At 41.8% G+C, this 15601-nt stretch overlaps 1 protein-coding gene across 1 annotated transcript in view; it reads left to right on the forward strand.

The window, feature by feature from the left end:
- The first annotated feature begins 456 nt into the window (after nucleotides 1-456).
- LOC139473783 (multidrug resistance-associated protein 1-like) overlaps nucleotides 457-15601 on the forward strand; it is a 47216-nt gene continuing 32071 nt past the window's right edge. Inside the window, exons 1-5 of the mRNA XM_071256539.1 lie at nucleotides 457-489; nucleotides 9802-9978; nucleotides 12035-12166; nucleotides 13260-13388; nucleotides 14253-14369. Of these exons, the coding sequence (XP_071112640.1) occupies nucleotides 457-489; nucleotides 9802-9978; nucleotides 12035-12166; nucleotides 13260-13388; nucleotides 14253-14369 (588 nt within the window). The remainder of the gene's footprint in view (nucleotides 490-9801; nucleotides 9979-12034; nucleotides 12167-13259; nucleotides 13389-14252; nucleotides 14370-15601) is intronic.

A 15601-nucleotide genomic window follows, 5' to 3' on the forward strand; every position in this document is an offset into this window, starting at 1 on the left:
ATAACCGTAGTTTACTGTATATATATATATATATATATATATATATATGTGTGTGTGTGTGTGTGTATATATATATATATATATATATATATATATATATATATATATATATATATGTAATTATTTACATAACAAAACTTAAACGAATTCATAGGTGTAAGCTGAAAATTGTCAACTCAAGAAATCTACCAGTCACTGACAACCATCACATCCCGAAAGTGTGGCAAAAGGAAAAGTCTGATTTGGTCTGCATGTGAGCGAGCAACTGTTGCCATTGGCCTCGCTTCTTGTGCCGTGTCTGTGAATAAAAACAACCAATACAGCCACACTGGGAGATAAGATGACCCTAGTCTCACGGTGAGTTGAGTCACGCTGTTGGAGACACGTGAGACTGGTGTCTCATATTGACTTGTCGGTGTGTCTCCTGGTGGAATGGGTTGACTGAAGCCTGCTGTGATGACGGAGTTCTGTGATGGAGAACCCTTCTGGGTAAATATAGATTTTCATTTGTCACACACAAATATTACATTATTGCGTTTACGCCAATGTTGAAAAGCAGGGGTATTTTTACCATACACCTCTCACAGATAAGTGACGGTTCATTTGATATTGTTTGACGTTTATTTGGCTGAATATTTTTTCCGACAGCGCTTTGATGCATGGAAACCTATATTCTTCTCTGCTTGTCAGCGGCGACTAAATGGATCAGGTGGTTAGGCTCGGTGTCATATCATTCCAGTTGCGTAAATCGATGATAATATTGAAAATCACTGGACTGTCTGGTCCAGTCGGACGTCATATGGATGGAGTATTCCCGAGAGTTGCATTAAACAACAGAATTAACAAACAAACAAGATGAAAACATAGGAAGAGAATCACAACACATTATTTTCATCACTTCCAGTAAACGATTTAGTTTGTAAAACCCGAGAAGAAATTATGTTTTCCAGCATTTGCAGGAACAGATTATTTTTTTTTTTTTTCAAAAGAATATAAAATGGTCTGCCCCAAAAGGCATTTCAGATTCTTTGGTAACACTTTTCCATCCGATGCTTCATTTCTAAACAGGTCATAAAGTTTAAACAGTAACAGAAATAAGTCAGCGTGTTTTTAATTTCGATTTTCCGACGTCCTTCCAGAAATATCAGTTGTGTAGTGCAAGTATCACAGTGGTCTCTTTAGTATAATTATTTCTGATATCTTATATGTGATATTCATAACTATCTCTTTGACGTGAATACACAAGTAGGACAGTGTTTTTGAATGCCAGCATATTCAGTGGGCGCCTGCCGGTTGTGACTTTACTTATTGCGTGCCAGGGAACCTTTGTTTATACTGTAGTGTGAATGTTGTGTAATCATCTCCAGTGTATACATTGATCAACCACAGTTTAGATGAAATTGTGCAATCACTGGTAATGTAAGCTCAAGGTAAACAATGGTGGGGTAAGAAATTTGATTTTCAAAAGTTGTCTGAAATGTCACCGCAAAATTGTCAGACACACTACAAGTACATTGTCGACACAGTTGTATGACCTCCAGCTGCCTCAATGCATGCTGTGACACGCCGCCTCATCGATGACGTCAGTCTTCTGATGACGTGGACTGGAATTCGTTGCTACTCGTCTATCAGGGCCTGCTGCAATTCTTGCCTATTGACGGGAGGCTCTAATCTGTCTGTCAAGATGGTCCCACAGATGTTCAATAGGATTCATATCGGGTGAGTGCGCAGGCCAGGGCAAAACGTCAACGTTCTGCTGGTTTAGAAATTTCCGAGTCAGTTTTGCAGTATGGGGCCTGACATTGTCGTGTTGAAACAATGTCCCCTGCTGTTGGTTTTGTAAGAACGGAAGCACAACTGGCTGCAACACTTGGTCTCTGTACTGCACAGCGTTCAGGTTTCCCTGTATAATCACCAAATCAGTCTTCTGATCTCCACAAATACCGCCCCACACCATGACACCTCCCCCGCCGAATGGATGGACCTCTCGAACACACGCCGGAGCCAAACGTTCCCCTCTGCGTCGATAAACTCGTTCTCTGCCGTCATTTCGAAACAAGTTAAACCGACTTTCATCAGTAAACAGCACTCGACGCCAATTTCTCACTTGCCAGCGTCGAACCTGCCTCGCCCATCGCAGTTTCAGGCGTCGATGTTGAGCAGTCAGTACCATTCCTCGGAAAGGACGATACGCTCGGATTCCAGCAGCACGAAGTCGTCGTAGTACTATACGTTGGCTAATGGGATGTCCCAACGCTGTTGCTGTCGTCGCCGTCGCTGTCGCCGTCGCCGTCGCCCTTACGAATCTGTTTCGCAGGTGAATGAGTCGTATCTGACCAGTGGTGTTGTCACTCGGGGTCGTCCAGTTCTAGACCTGTCCTGTGTCCGTTGTATCAGCCTGGCTACGGTCAGTGGTGTACAACCAAACCTTCTGGCAATTTGGACCTGTGTTGCCCCCATTTCGGCCATACTGATGGCTCTCTCTCTCTCTCTGCTCCTGTGACAGTCGTGGCATTTCTTTTGTGTGCTTTCATCACGTGTGGTTATATCCTGCAGACGAACGCATTTATACAGCTAACATGCACGTGCAGTTTTTGCCATAGGCGGGAAACCTGTTTCACCATTTTTTTTGCTACCTCACGAGCGTCGTCAAAGGTGATGCGTTCTGGTGAGGTGTTTTTTGGTACCTGTTCCCGGGCAGTCATATTCCCAATACCCACTTTCCACTAGTTATCGCTGTTTTTAGGAAAATTACAAATTGCCAACCTATACTTTCTTTTGCCGCTTAGTTTAGATCTTGGCCTTTTAAAATGAAGGAAAAAGATTGGCAAACGATTAATCGTAGCTCCCATAGATATAATGTGTCCTCAAAACAAAAATGGTTCCAATACAGTATTATTAATACTGTACAAAACAGGATATAAAGAAATGATTTCTTTGCAATTTTAGTAAACGAGAAAAATAAACCTTAGTGCACATTTTGTTTGAGTGCAAAATTGTAAAACATATCTGGAACAACCATACACAATGGATCAAAGACAAAACTGGAACAGAACTAGAATTTTCAAAATAGACAATTTTATTAGGATATCAACAAAAACGAAATGATGTATTAAATCATGTTATAACTGTAACAAAGCAAAACATATTGAAATCAAACATTTCTGACTCCATACCAAATTTCCCACACATCAAACAAGAAATAACTGATTCAAATTACATCGACAGAAATATATTGTAAATTCAGAATATCGCTACCCGGTTTTAAGATTAACATGCTACGAAAGTTAAAACATACAAATGAAGACTTGAGTCTATATCCTTGTACCCACTGTAAAGGGAGGCAATTAGAGGATGAATTTCATGTTTTGTTTATATGTTCAAAATATTCTTCTGTCAGAAACCACTATTTGCCTTGGTTATCCAATGTCCATCATGATAATCACAGTTTATGTAATCTACTCAACTCCAAAAATATCAACATTGTAAAGGCTTTGTCCTTATACTTAAATCATGTATTTAATGTGAAATAAGACTACCTGTATTTATTTTCCTGACACCACGTGACGCAGCAATTATTGTAATTGTAATTGTACTCTAGGCCATATGGTCCAAAATACTGAATAAAGAATCTTGAATCTTGAATCTCTTGACAGAAATATATCATATTCACAATGTAAATACACACAGTTCATGACATTATGGTCTCTCTGTCCCACACGAATGGTAAATGTCTAAAACCTGCGTTACTTTGCCCCCCCCCCCCCCCCCCCCCCCCCCCCACACACACACACAAACACACACCATTTGCAGGCACATTGCAACAGAACTGACTACCGTTTAAAGCAGCGTTAGGCCCAATTCACGATACCATTGTGTCTAGGACTAGTCCATTCAAAGCCGGTGACCTTCCCTTGTTATTATGAAAGACTGATTACCACCGAGACGCGCCCGACCACCTGGACGCGTCACAGAGATAGTGGTTCTGGACGGTCAACTCAGCTGTCATTCTGCATCATCTAACCTTTATCTCGGTCACTTGGGCTCCTTGTTACGATGTACAGTAAACTACGGTTATAACGAACTCAAAAGGACTACTAATTTTAGTTCGTTATAACCGTAGTTCGTTATAAGCATATATACAGCATAACTACAGCGAATAGTCGGGACCAAAAAGTAAGTTCGTTATATCCGTCAGTTCGTTATAAGCGTGTTCGTTATAACCGTAGTTCACTGTATTGTAAAATGGGATTTCAACCTCGCGTACAGGATTATTGCACTGATATACGTGTATGTATTAGTCCGGGCTTAGGCTAACAAGCTGAGATACCATGTCGCGGTAACCGCACCCAGAATCCTTGTAGGTTACACACAACCAAATGTTTTCCCATAGACTTCTATAGTACCGTTATAGCTTTTTAAAAAATAACTAGGCATTCAACAGCCATTACATTTACATATTAAAGCTGCAATAAAAACACAAATTTTGGCTAGGTTACCCAGCTCCTTTTCCGAGTACAGGAAGCTGAACACACCAACCCCAGTTCCGCACCAAATATCACCTGCTTGAAAATATCTGTGCTTACATAAAGCACAAGTCATCTTGTTCAAAAAGTCAGCACCAAATATTGAAAAATAAGGGCAGTTTTAATTACTGGATGGATGTGCATTTAAAAGACATAAAAATCTTACACAATATCATCCAATCACAGCCTGCATATGTCTCTTGATCTGTACTGAAAACCGCACTGTCACAACCAGTTCTGATTTAGTGTAGTAGAACCTGTACTCAGTCCGAGCCGACCAGTCCGTGTTCTATCCATTCAATGCCGAACGCCAGGCAGCAAAACAACAAGTACCATCATCCTCTTTTGGAACGACGCGGCAGGGGATCGAACCACCGACCGACCGTTCTCCGGGAAGACGCTCTATTCACTAGTCCACGGAAATACGTAATGTAATTATATATATTAAATGTCCTTATAGAATTAAATCAGTCAGTCAGTCAGTCATTCAGTCAGTCAGTCATTCAGTCATTCAGTCAGTCAGTCAGTCAGTCAGTCAGTCAACCAACAAACCAACCAAATAACCAACCAACCAACCAACCAACCAACCAACCAACCAACCAATCAATCAATCAATCACTAAACGAGCCAGATTACTGTAGTGTAAGAAATGAATTAGAAGGTAAATTTATTTTTTTTACGAGGATCGTGATATATATGTACTGGACATTTATAGAGAAACTGAAACTCATCTTCTCCGTTATTTGCATAACAGAATTTACAAAAAGCGAACCTGACGTGAAATACCATCACGTCTACCAATATGTTTTGTAAAGGGATAGTTCTCCAACCCTAAATAAAGTAATTCTACATCGTGCGTCTCTTGATTTTATGTTTAACAAGTAGGTGTCAATATAGAACGATTGTGCAAATATCCAATAATGAACAATAATGTTTACCCCAGAATACAGATCGCACCTGACATTTGTTTATCCTTGTTTCATATTCAAACACAAAGGTCTCTTTATTGCCAACCCGCTGTGCTTCCCAAACAAAGCCATATCCATATCTAAACAATATCGTTCTTCTATCGTATGACCACCTTTAGCGTCCTGTACCATGAACCGCCATGGCCACCAGGGAACATATCTGCCTAGTGCTCGGAACTTATTGTTTGCTGTTTGCTGTTTGCTGTTGGTGCACGCAAATGTCATTTGTTCAGACGAGTTCATACAAACTGAGCATGTACTCTGAGTGGCAACCGATTTCTTAATGTCATCGTTCTGACCATCTACCCGAGGCAAGAGCGTTAACTGACTTTAAAAGTCCAGTTTCCGCCCTTGCCGAAGTAGGCTGGAATTACTGGGCACAATCGTAGCGCCACCAGTGGCTATTACCAGTTATGTCCCTTTTAAGCCTCTCCTATTGGCCAATCAAATTCCACCGCTCTCATCACTTGTGTTTACTTCACACAAAATGGTGGCGCCGAGTCAGGACGAGCTGATCGATAATCAAGATATATATATTGTGATAAAACGGGTCTTACATCGCGAAATGCATCAAATCACGTGAGCACTTTGATTATAAACATGAAAAGATTTGGAAAATATCTGCTGACAACGAGTTGGCGGTGCAAATGCTTTTCAAATCCTGCAATCAACCGAAATCTGCACGACAGTTTACGAACCGGATTTCGATTTTGGTGCGCGATTTTGATTGGACCATGCATAGACTCGTTAGTTCAGCCAACATGTAACTCCATAATACCAGCCTTGTTCGGCAAGGGTGGAAACTGGACTTTTATAGTCAGTTAACTCCTTGCCTCGGGAAGATGCGTTCTGACCAATCTATCCTGGGCTGGGGTTGTTGCCATTGGGCGTCCTGAGCGGACGTAGCCAATCGGCGTTATGTGTTATGGGTAACGGTTCATCTCTCAAGATGATAATGTACGTGCTCATTGTTCCAGGATTGTGACCCAATTCCTCCACACCACAACATCCATGTCCTGGCTTTCCCCCATTGAACATCACTGTTGGAGCTTGAAAGAAATAAAATGCCGAGAGTTTGAATGCTCCAAAGTTGTTTGATCAGAGTTTCAACATTCAAGGCCTTTGAAAAGCTTTCAAAACGTTTTATAGTAGACATGTGGAGGACATTCCCAAATGTGACGCATCAGTGACAAGAATTACGTCTGATGAAATTCCCTATTTTCACTTTTACCCCACGCCCCCGTGTTTGTTCAGGTTAACCAATGCCTTCCCTTTGCATGTGTTTGTGACGGTTGCAACCGATGGAAAGTAATACCCTCATCTTTTCGAGAACTCCTTGTATATCACTATTTCATAGTGCTTTATACACACGCTGAAGATATAGTCGGAATGAGTTCTGTTCTTAGTAGATATTTCTCATGAATTTGGAAATAGTTTCGTTAATTTGATTAAAACACGAATTGAAACGGAATTCGTTCATGAAATGGGAAATTGGTCCGGTAGTCCATTACACTTTCACCTCGAAACTGACGGCGCTGAGTAACACAAGCGTGGCTGGAAGGTTCTCCTTGATGCCTGAAGACCCCTCCATGACTATCAAAGCTGTTCAGATGAAACTGGACTCAACTGTGAACAATATACTGTGAACAGTATACGGTCTTGACGCCCGAAGACCCTTGCACGACTATCAGAGCTGCTCAGATGAAACTGGACTCAACTGTGAACAATGCACTGTGAACAGTATACGGTCTAGACGCCTGAAGACCCTTGCACGACCATCAGGGCTGTGTTCCAGCCTTGTTTTCGGAACCTGAGATGCATGTCGGACACAGATGCTGTGCTCCCTCAACCGATTGCGTACCGTCCTGCAACTAACTTGTCTCATCCCAGGAATTATGTGACATTTCGGTATCGATTCCTTAGATGCACCAATGATAGCTAAATGCAAATGATCCATAAACAATCATTATGATCGCCAAACAAGTATTGTGTGCTGTTACTAAAATACGCGTGAGAGTATCATGCTCACAACAAACACACAAACATCCAAATTGTGCGTCGTGCATTGACAGGCACATGCAAATTGTGAATCACGACCTTAAATGCGGGGAGATGTCTTCATGAATATGTATTTAAAGATGCATTATCTAATTCCAGAAAAAAGAGGTTTTACATCGAACCTTATTATACGCATAGTTACAAGCATCTTCCCGAGGCAAAGGAGTTAACTGACTATAAAAGTACAGTTTCCACCCTTGCCGAACAAGGCTTGTATTATGGAGTTACGTTTTGTCTGGACTAACGAGTCTATGCATAGTCCAATCAAATTCACGCACCAAAATCAAAATCCGGTTCGTAAACTGTCGTGCAGATTTCGATCGATTACAGGATTTGCAAAGCATGTGCACCGCCAACTCGTTGTCAGCAGATATTTTCCAAATCCTTTCATGTTTTTAATCAAGGTGCTCACGTGATTTGATGCATTTCGCGATGTAAGACCCGTTTTATCACAATATAAATCTTGATTATCGATCAGATCGTCCTGACTCGGCGCCACCAAGCAAACGCAAGTGATGAGAGAGGTGGAATCTGATTGGTCCATAGGAGAGGCTTAGAGGGGACATAATTGGCAATAGCCACTGGTGGCGCAACGATCGAGCCCAGTAATTTCAGCCTAGTTCGGCAAGGGTGGAAACTGGACTTTTAAAGTCAGTTAACTCCCTTGCCTCGGGAAGATGAGTTGCAAGACACCTACCAGGCCAATGTAGTGACTCGTTCAATTAGGTGTGTCACCAGCCACACGTGGACAGTGCCTAAAGCGCCAGACCGAGTATGATGGCTTTGTGAAACCTCAACTTTTACACTGTAAAGATTTAATACAACATCTTAGAGAACGTCTGTTTGACAGCATCAGTCTTCATCACTATCTCTGTCTTGAGAGCGACTGTGAACATCCCAATAGACGTTAAGCTTGTTGTTACCCTGCCTGGCACACCAAGGGCAATACCCTTCTTGTTGATTTATTCACTGTAGTAATTTCCTTTTTTGTACCGTGCCTGTGAAATCACAATCCTACTGTACAGAGTCTATATTTAATGTAAGCTACAATCTACTCACCGACAATAATGGTGGAAATAGAGACAATGCATTCATTCACGCATTCATATATGCATACGCACGAAGGACTCCAGATTCTCTCTCTCTCTCTCTCTCTCTCTCTCTCTCTCTCTCTCTCTCTCTCTCTCTCTCTCTCCCCCAGATCCACGTGAGGATTGTGATAATATACGGGAACTACCAAACTTAGCCCACCTTTCTTTAAATGGACTTGGCCGGATTCTATTCAGGGAGTCATCATTATTAAACGACGAGTGAGAGTTGTTTATCGTACAATGAATCACTGCAGGGAGAATAAACCATGAATGGCGCAGTCGTTTATTTCTTATATGAGATATCAACATTATATTCAGCTTTCTTAAGGATGTTGATCAAATGTGCGAGTCTTTCATTTTCATATTCTCACAATCCTCACGTCGATCAACTGTAGCTTTTCTCCCAACATGGTTTATTTTCCCTGCAGTGTTTTTCTTGTACGATAAGCAACGACCAAGAGTAGTTTAGTTGTTAGATATATGTATGTAAGTATGTAGGTGTGCACGCATATGTTATTACATGTTGGAGTATCTTCCGAGTAAATACCGAGAAAACATGTTAGAATTTGTCTTCTGATTCCCATTCTTGTAGTGAGAGGCGGCTAACGGGATCAGGTGGTCAGGCTCGTTGCCATGGTTGATGCATGTCATAGTACGTCATTCGCGTAGATCGATGCTCGTGATTTTCATCACTGGATTGTCTGGTCCAGACTCAAAAGGAAATGAAAAAACCCCAAACAAACTAACAATCTATACCTGTAAACATGGTCTGGGGCTAAACCAGGTTTGAGCCCAAACAGTTTGTCTATCTGCCATTTAGTTTGTAGATCTGTCGCCAAAGTTGCCCCTGAGCTATGGAATAGGCTGGTTTGGATATTAGGAACATTGACAGTCCTACTTTGTTCCGATCCAGACTCAAAACCTATCTTTTCACCAAATCTTTCTTAGAGTATTGAGGCTTTAAATTTGTGTTTTCCTAGATGTGTAATGTCTCTTTTTTGTGTAGACACAAATGAAGCGCTTTTGGGCAGTTCTTCGAACTGGATACCAGCGCTGTATGAATCTGTAGTTATTATTATTATTACCTGTCATTTTTGTCTGTCTGTGTCATAATAAAGAGATACCGGATGATGCTTACTCTTACACTCTGTATTGCAGGACAGTAACCTGACCCTCACCAGCACCTGGCCCCAGGTGACAACTTGCTTCCGGAACACGGCGCTAGTGTGGGGGCCATGTGGGATGCTGATGGTGACCACGCCCTTCTATGTCTACTACCTCGCTCAGCAACCCCCCAGACGCTACCGGCATACCCTACTACAGCAAATCAAACTGGTATGTAACTATACATGTCAACGCCAAGGAATAACCTGTCTCGATTATCCACGGAAATAGATTCCAATGTGCGGAACAGGCTAAATACCAGTGACAAATAGATGGATAGATCACTGAAAATCAGTGATGAGTGAGTGAGTGAGTTGGGTTTTATGCCGCTTCTAACAGTATTTCAGTTATATCACGGCGTGTCAGCTTAATGTTGAAGGAAAGCCCGAAGTGATGCAGGTATCAGACGTTTACCACGAGCAAGGGTACGCTGACAAACCTAGAAACATAATTGGGGCGAACCGGGATTCGAACCCACAATCATAGGTTTCTGGCGTGCCCAAGGGACGCAACTCTGCACAACGAATCGTGGCGCCTTAGACGACTGGGCCACCCTTGCCCCCTAAAATCAGTGATGTCAACAAATGTTCGTGAAAGGGGGAACATGTTTTTCTCTACAGGTACCACCCGCCTACAGTAAGACATACAGTAAGACCGTTATTGCAAACACTACGCTGTGCAAACTGTATGAATCCGCGTTTTTCGATTCATACCTCATTCTACCATGAATTTGGAATTTACTTTATTCAGATTGGTCATTCAAAGGCTATTAAATCACAATAAACCCACTCTGACTGAAACAGCTGGTTTGACGGCCGCATCACTGCGGAAGCTAATATTCAAAGAATAGTACTATTTTCAATCATTGTCGGTAGGCATATTAAAATAACTATATCTACAATTACAGGTTACAAAATGTACAGATGCGGTTACTACAATATTCAAAGGATGTGTGGCAATACATTTCATGCAGATAAACATGACAGAAATCAACAAAGCGAATGTATTTACGTTTTGGAGACAACAGAGAGCTTGGAATTTTGGCGCTTTTCTATATACGACTGTGACGTCTTATTTTTTGCGTCACAATGAGTGATATGACGTCGTAATGATGACGCGATGTAGAGCGAAAGCCTGGCAAGGTTTGCTTTGTTTTCTTTAGGGGTGCCCACCTCATGTTAGCTTACCAAGTTGCCATGCTTATATGCTTTCAATGCCTGTCATATGTTCGAGTGAAGTATAACTGTGTAAACAAACTGCTTGAGTATATACAGCACCATATTTTGTTCGGTGATTCCGTAATTCAGATCGATAACTCACTCAAAACACTGAACTCAACCCATGCCGCTTCACTCAGTATATTTGCTGACACCAAAGAGTCCGCGTTTTATTTATTCATGGTAGAATGTTGATAAACATACTGTGTTTTCAATGTAGAGCTGCGCGTTCGGTTCCAAATTCAATTTAGCGCGGTTAAATCTACAGATAACCTAGCTCTACATTGAAAACGCAGTATGTTTATCTCCTAAATGAACCGAACAAAATACACAGTCAATGCTTATGATTAAATTCGACAACGTAAAACATGTTTATCTACAGTAGTTTGATATATATCAAAACAGACAAAAATGACGATATTGATATGGTAGGAATACATACCATGGCGTGACATGAATCAGGTGATCGTTTAATTTATGCACATAACTTGACACACCTGCACGGTCAGTAGCCCATCAGCGGGAGTAGGATCAAAATAATGTTCATTGGACCTGTCAATCAAGGCAAGAGGCGAAAAGAACTGCAACAGTCAGACTGTAACCGATCGGAAGAAATATGTCCGGGAGAAGGCGGCTGTTTCAAATAACATGGTCCGTTACCGCCAGATTCAAACATTACTTCCCTGATTACGGTAAAACACAGTTGGAAAAATGCAAATTAGAAATGAAACCCGAAGACATGAAAGTTGAACCGAGGCGAGCGAAAAAAAAACCCAGGCGAGCGAAACTGCTCGTTTGTCACTTAACCAAGACCACTGCCCTCGTTTGTTCAACACTGACGATAATTCATTCAATCCTGTCACAATTTATACATTTTGTAAATGACCTCAATGAAATAGGACGAGGCTCCTGCATCTTGACACTCTGACCTCGATGTTCTGAAAATGAAAAACTAAAATTGCACTGGAATGACATGGAATTGCAGTTTCTAATTTTCTTCACATTTTCAGTTTTCCAGCGTGATGCTGATCATACTAGGCGTCGTGGAGATAATCAGCGCGTTCTCGGACAAACAGGACGGTGGGCTGTCCGTACACTTCAGTGCGGGCGTCATTGCGCCGATCATAAGGACAATAACACTGGTGAGAACAGTTCTGACTCATTCAGTGGTTATTCAAATTACAGAAACCGCTAAGGCCCATAATACACCACGCGAGTGAGTTAATGTTATTTAACACCACAGTCAGAAATAATCGAGTCATACCGCGACGACCTGCAAACGGCACTCGAGTTTGAACCAGGTAAACCAGTGTTTGAAATCATGAGCAATCATACGATGGCATCACCTAACCCACCCGTTCGACCCCGATATTTTCTCATCTCTACAAGTATGAGATTCTGGGGTTTATTCTCCCTTGAAGATCAGGGTTAGAATAGGTCTTCAGAAACCCATGCTGGTCGTCAGAGGCGACTAATGGGATCGGGTGGTCAGGCTCGCTGTCTTAGTTGATGCATGTCATTAATCCCAATTGCCTTGAACGATGCTCATGATGTCAGTCACTTGATTGTCTTGTCCAGACTCGATTATCTACAGACCGCCATCATATACCTTGAATATTGTGCGGCGTTAAACGAACTTATTGTCTTTAGCATCTATAAATATTTTACGATACTAAAGGTGAGGTGAGGTGAGGTGAGGTGAGGTGAGGTGAGGTGAAATGTAACGTCGCGTACAACACGTACCATACTTTAACGTCTTTTGGTACGAACCACCCGGGGATCGAACCCACGACCTTCCACTCTCTGGACGGACGCTCTACAACTAGACCACGGAGGCGGTGGTACGATACATAAAATATGATTGATATTTTTTATAAAACAAGTTGTAATGTACAATATTTATAAGTTGATAATTCGATGTATAGAAACAGAAGATTATTGTGCTTATTTTTTACGTGTCGATTCCCAAATTTCAACTATTTCCTCGAAAGTTCATGGTTGTGAAATTAACGAGAAAATGATCGAAATAACATAATTGAAGCAACGAGAATGTTTTTTTTGAAATTTCGTTTTTTAGATCAACTTGAAAAAACGAGAAAATATTCGAAGTAATGAGAAACAATTAATTATTTCGAGAAAATTATTGAAGTAACGAGAAATTTTTTCGAAATTTCAAGTTTTTGAAAAAAAAATTCCTGCAAGATTATTCTGTGACATATATAACGATGTTTTCAGCTCCTTGCACTATTACTCATTATACTGGAGAGAATGCGAGGCCTCGTCACATCAGGAGTGTTGTTCATATTTTGGTTCCTGATGGTATCGGCCAACATTATACCGTTCTACACATTCATCATACAAAAGGTAAATACGCTTACCTTTCTGTACATCTTTCTGATTGAGGAACCCGATCATCTTATGGTATATACATTAGCCGCCATCAGACATGGTGGATACTTTTGCCCGCCAGTTTGCTTCCACTTTGTTGAACCACGTTAGCCACAAACCAAGGGTTCTCCTGGGAATCACGTTCAGCGTATCATGGCCTAACTAAGGGACACAACCCAACGCAGCTAATTCCTGCACCGTAGACCTCTTGCTCAACAGGCCACAATTTTATACGAATTGAACATCGTTACAACGTCAGATAACAACTTCAAGTTGAATTATGTTTCTCACATTCACTTTACACATGTCTAAAAATTCATCAAGTTTACACTCGGCATGTCAATCAGCCCATCCTTTACATAATTAACCAAAATTTGTATTTACAGTTCTGACAAGAATGATCAAGGAAGCACATAGGGCATTAGTATCTTATCTGTCAGCGAGAGTCATCGAAAACAACTGACAATTGAGTGAACAGCGACAAATGAATATCTTAATGCACGGAGAGGAAAATACTCTCCCTCTGCATCATGATCCAGCAGATTCCGGGGTAGAATAGGTCTTCAGCAACCCATCCTTGCCGTAAAAGGCGACTTTGCTTGTCGTAAAAGGCGACTAACGGGATCAGGCTCGCTGACTTGGTTAATTAACGTCATCAATCCCAATTGCGTGGATTGATGCTCATGATATCAATCACTGGATTGTCTGGTCCAGACTCGATTATTTACAGACGGCCGTCATATAGCTGGAATATTGCTGAGTGCAGTGTTAAAGAACAAACCACAGTCAGAACCAGAACCATGACCCAGGTTGGCTACAGTTGTTTCTTGTGTTATTCAGGACTACAGCACGGACCTGACACGTATCAGTGTTTTCTATATCGGCTACTGCTTCATGTTGGTGGAACTGGTAGTTCATTGTTTTGCCGAGAAGAGCAGGGATTACACCAATGTTCTAGTGAGTTGCTTTCTTAATCCATGTTCCCGTGATATTGTCTCCCACAACGGAATCTAGAACATGTATGATTTTGTAATGGTACGTGCACGTATGTGTATTTATGTCGCGTGGTCTTGGATCCGGTAAGTGAGTGTGTAACTTTGGTTTGAGCGGCTTTGAACCATTTGGGTTAACGGGTGGTGGTTTGGTGAAAAGGGTTTAATGTCAATTACTGCATTTACATAGCGACGTGCATTCCTGTTCTAGTCCGGCTGACGCCGGTTTTATAGTGCTAGCCCGATGAGAAACCATGCTGCATTTACATAGCGACGTGCATTCCTGTTCTAGTCCGACTGACGCCGGTTTTATAGTGCTAGCCCGATGAGACACCATGCCGCATTTACATAGCGACCTGCATTCCTGTTCTAGTCCGACTGACGCCGGTTTTATAGTGCTAGCCCGATGAGACACCATGCAGCATTTACTTAGCGACCTGCATTCCTGTTCTAGTCCGACTGACGTCAGTTTTATAGTGCTAGCCCGATGAGACACCATGCCGTAATTACATAGCGACGTGCATTCCTGTTCTAGTCCGACTGACGCCGGTTTTATAGTGCTAGCCCGATGAGACACCATGCCGCAGTTTAACGTCACGGTGGATTCGTAACTCAGACACAGGGTGACCAGCCCTTGGACATAAATCCTTTATGCCCAAACGCCAGGCAAAGTGACAACAAGCACCATTTAATCACTTCTTTTGGTAAGACTGCGCCGAGGATCGAAGCCCCGACCTTCCGCTTCCCGGTCAGACGATCTTTCCACTAAACCACGGAAGCGGTCAGGTTAATGGGGGAGGAATTAGTAGCCTGTGGATGGTTTTGCGATATATTGGTTTGTAACGTAACAGTCTGTTATACATGAAATTCAGACAAAATGAATTGCCAAGACACCTGTAAAGATCCGGGATAGAATAGGTTTTCCTCAACCCATACTTGCCTTAAAATGACTATACTTGTCGTCAGAGGCGACTAACGGGACCGGGTGGTCAGGCTCGCTGACTTGGATGTTGCATACCCAATTCCCAATTCCTTGGATCGGTGCTCATGATGTCAATCACTGGATTGTCTGGCCCAGACTCGGTTATTTATAGATCGCCGTCATATAGCTGGAATATTGCTGAGTGTGGCGTTAAACAACAAACAAACAAACATTGCCAAGATTATTTACGTGTTTGATAATGAAACATGGATACG

The sequence above is a fragment of the Haliotis cracherodii genome, unplaced genomic scaffold (genome assembly GCF_022045235.1).
Source record: "Haliotis cracherodii isolate W230 unplaced genomic scaffold, xgHalCrac1.p SCAF_3, whole genome shotgun sequence".
Classification (NCBI taxonomy): Eukaryota; Metazoa; Mollusca; class Gastropoda; order Lepetellida; family Haliotidae; genus Haliotis; species Haliotis cracherodii.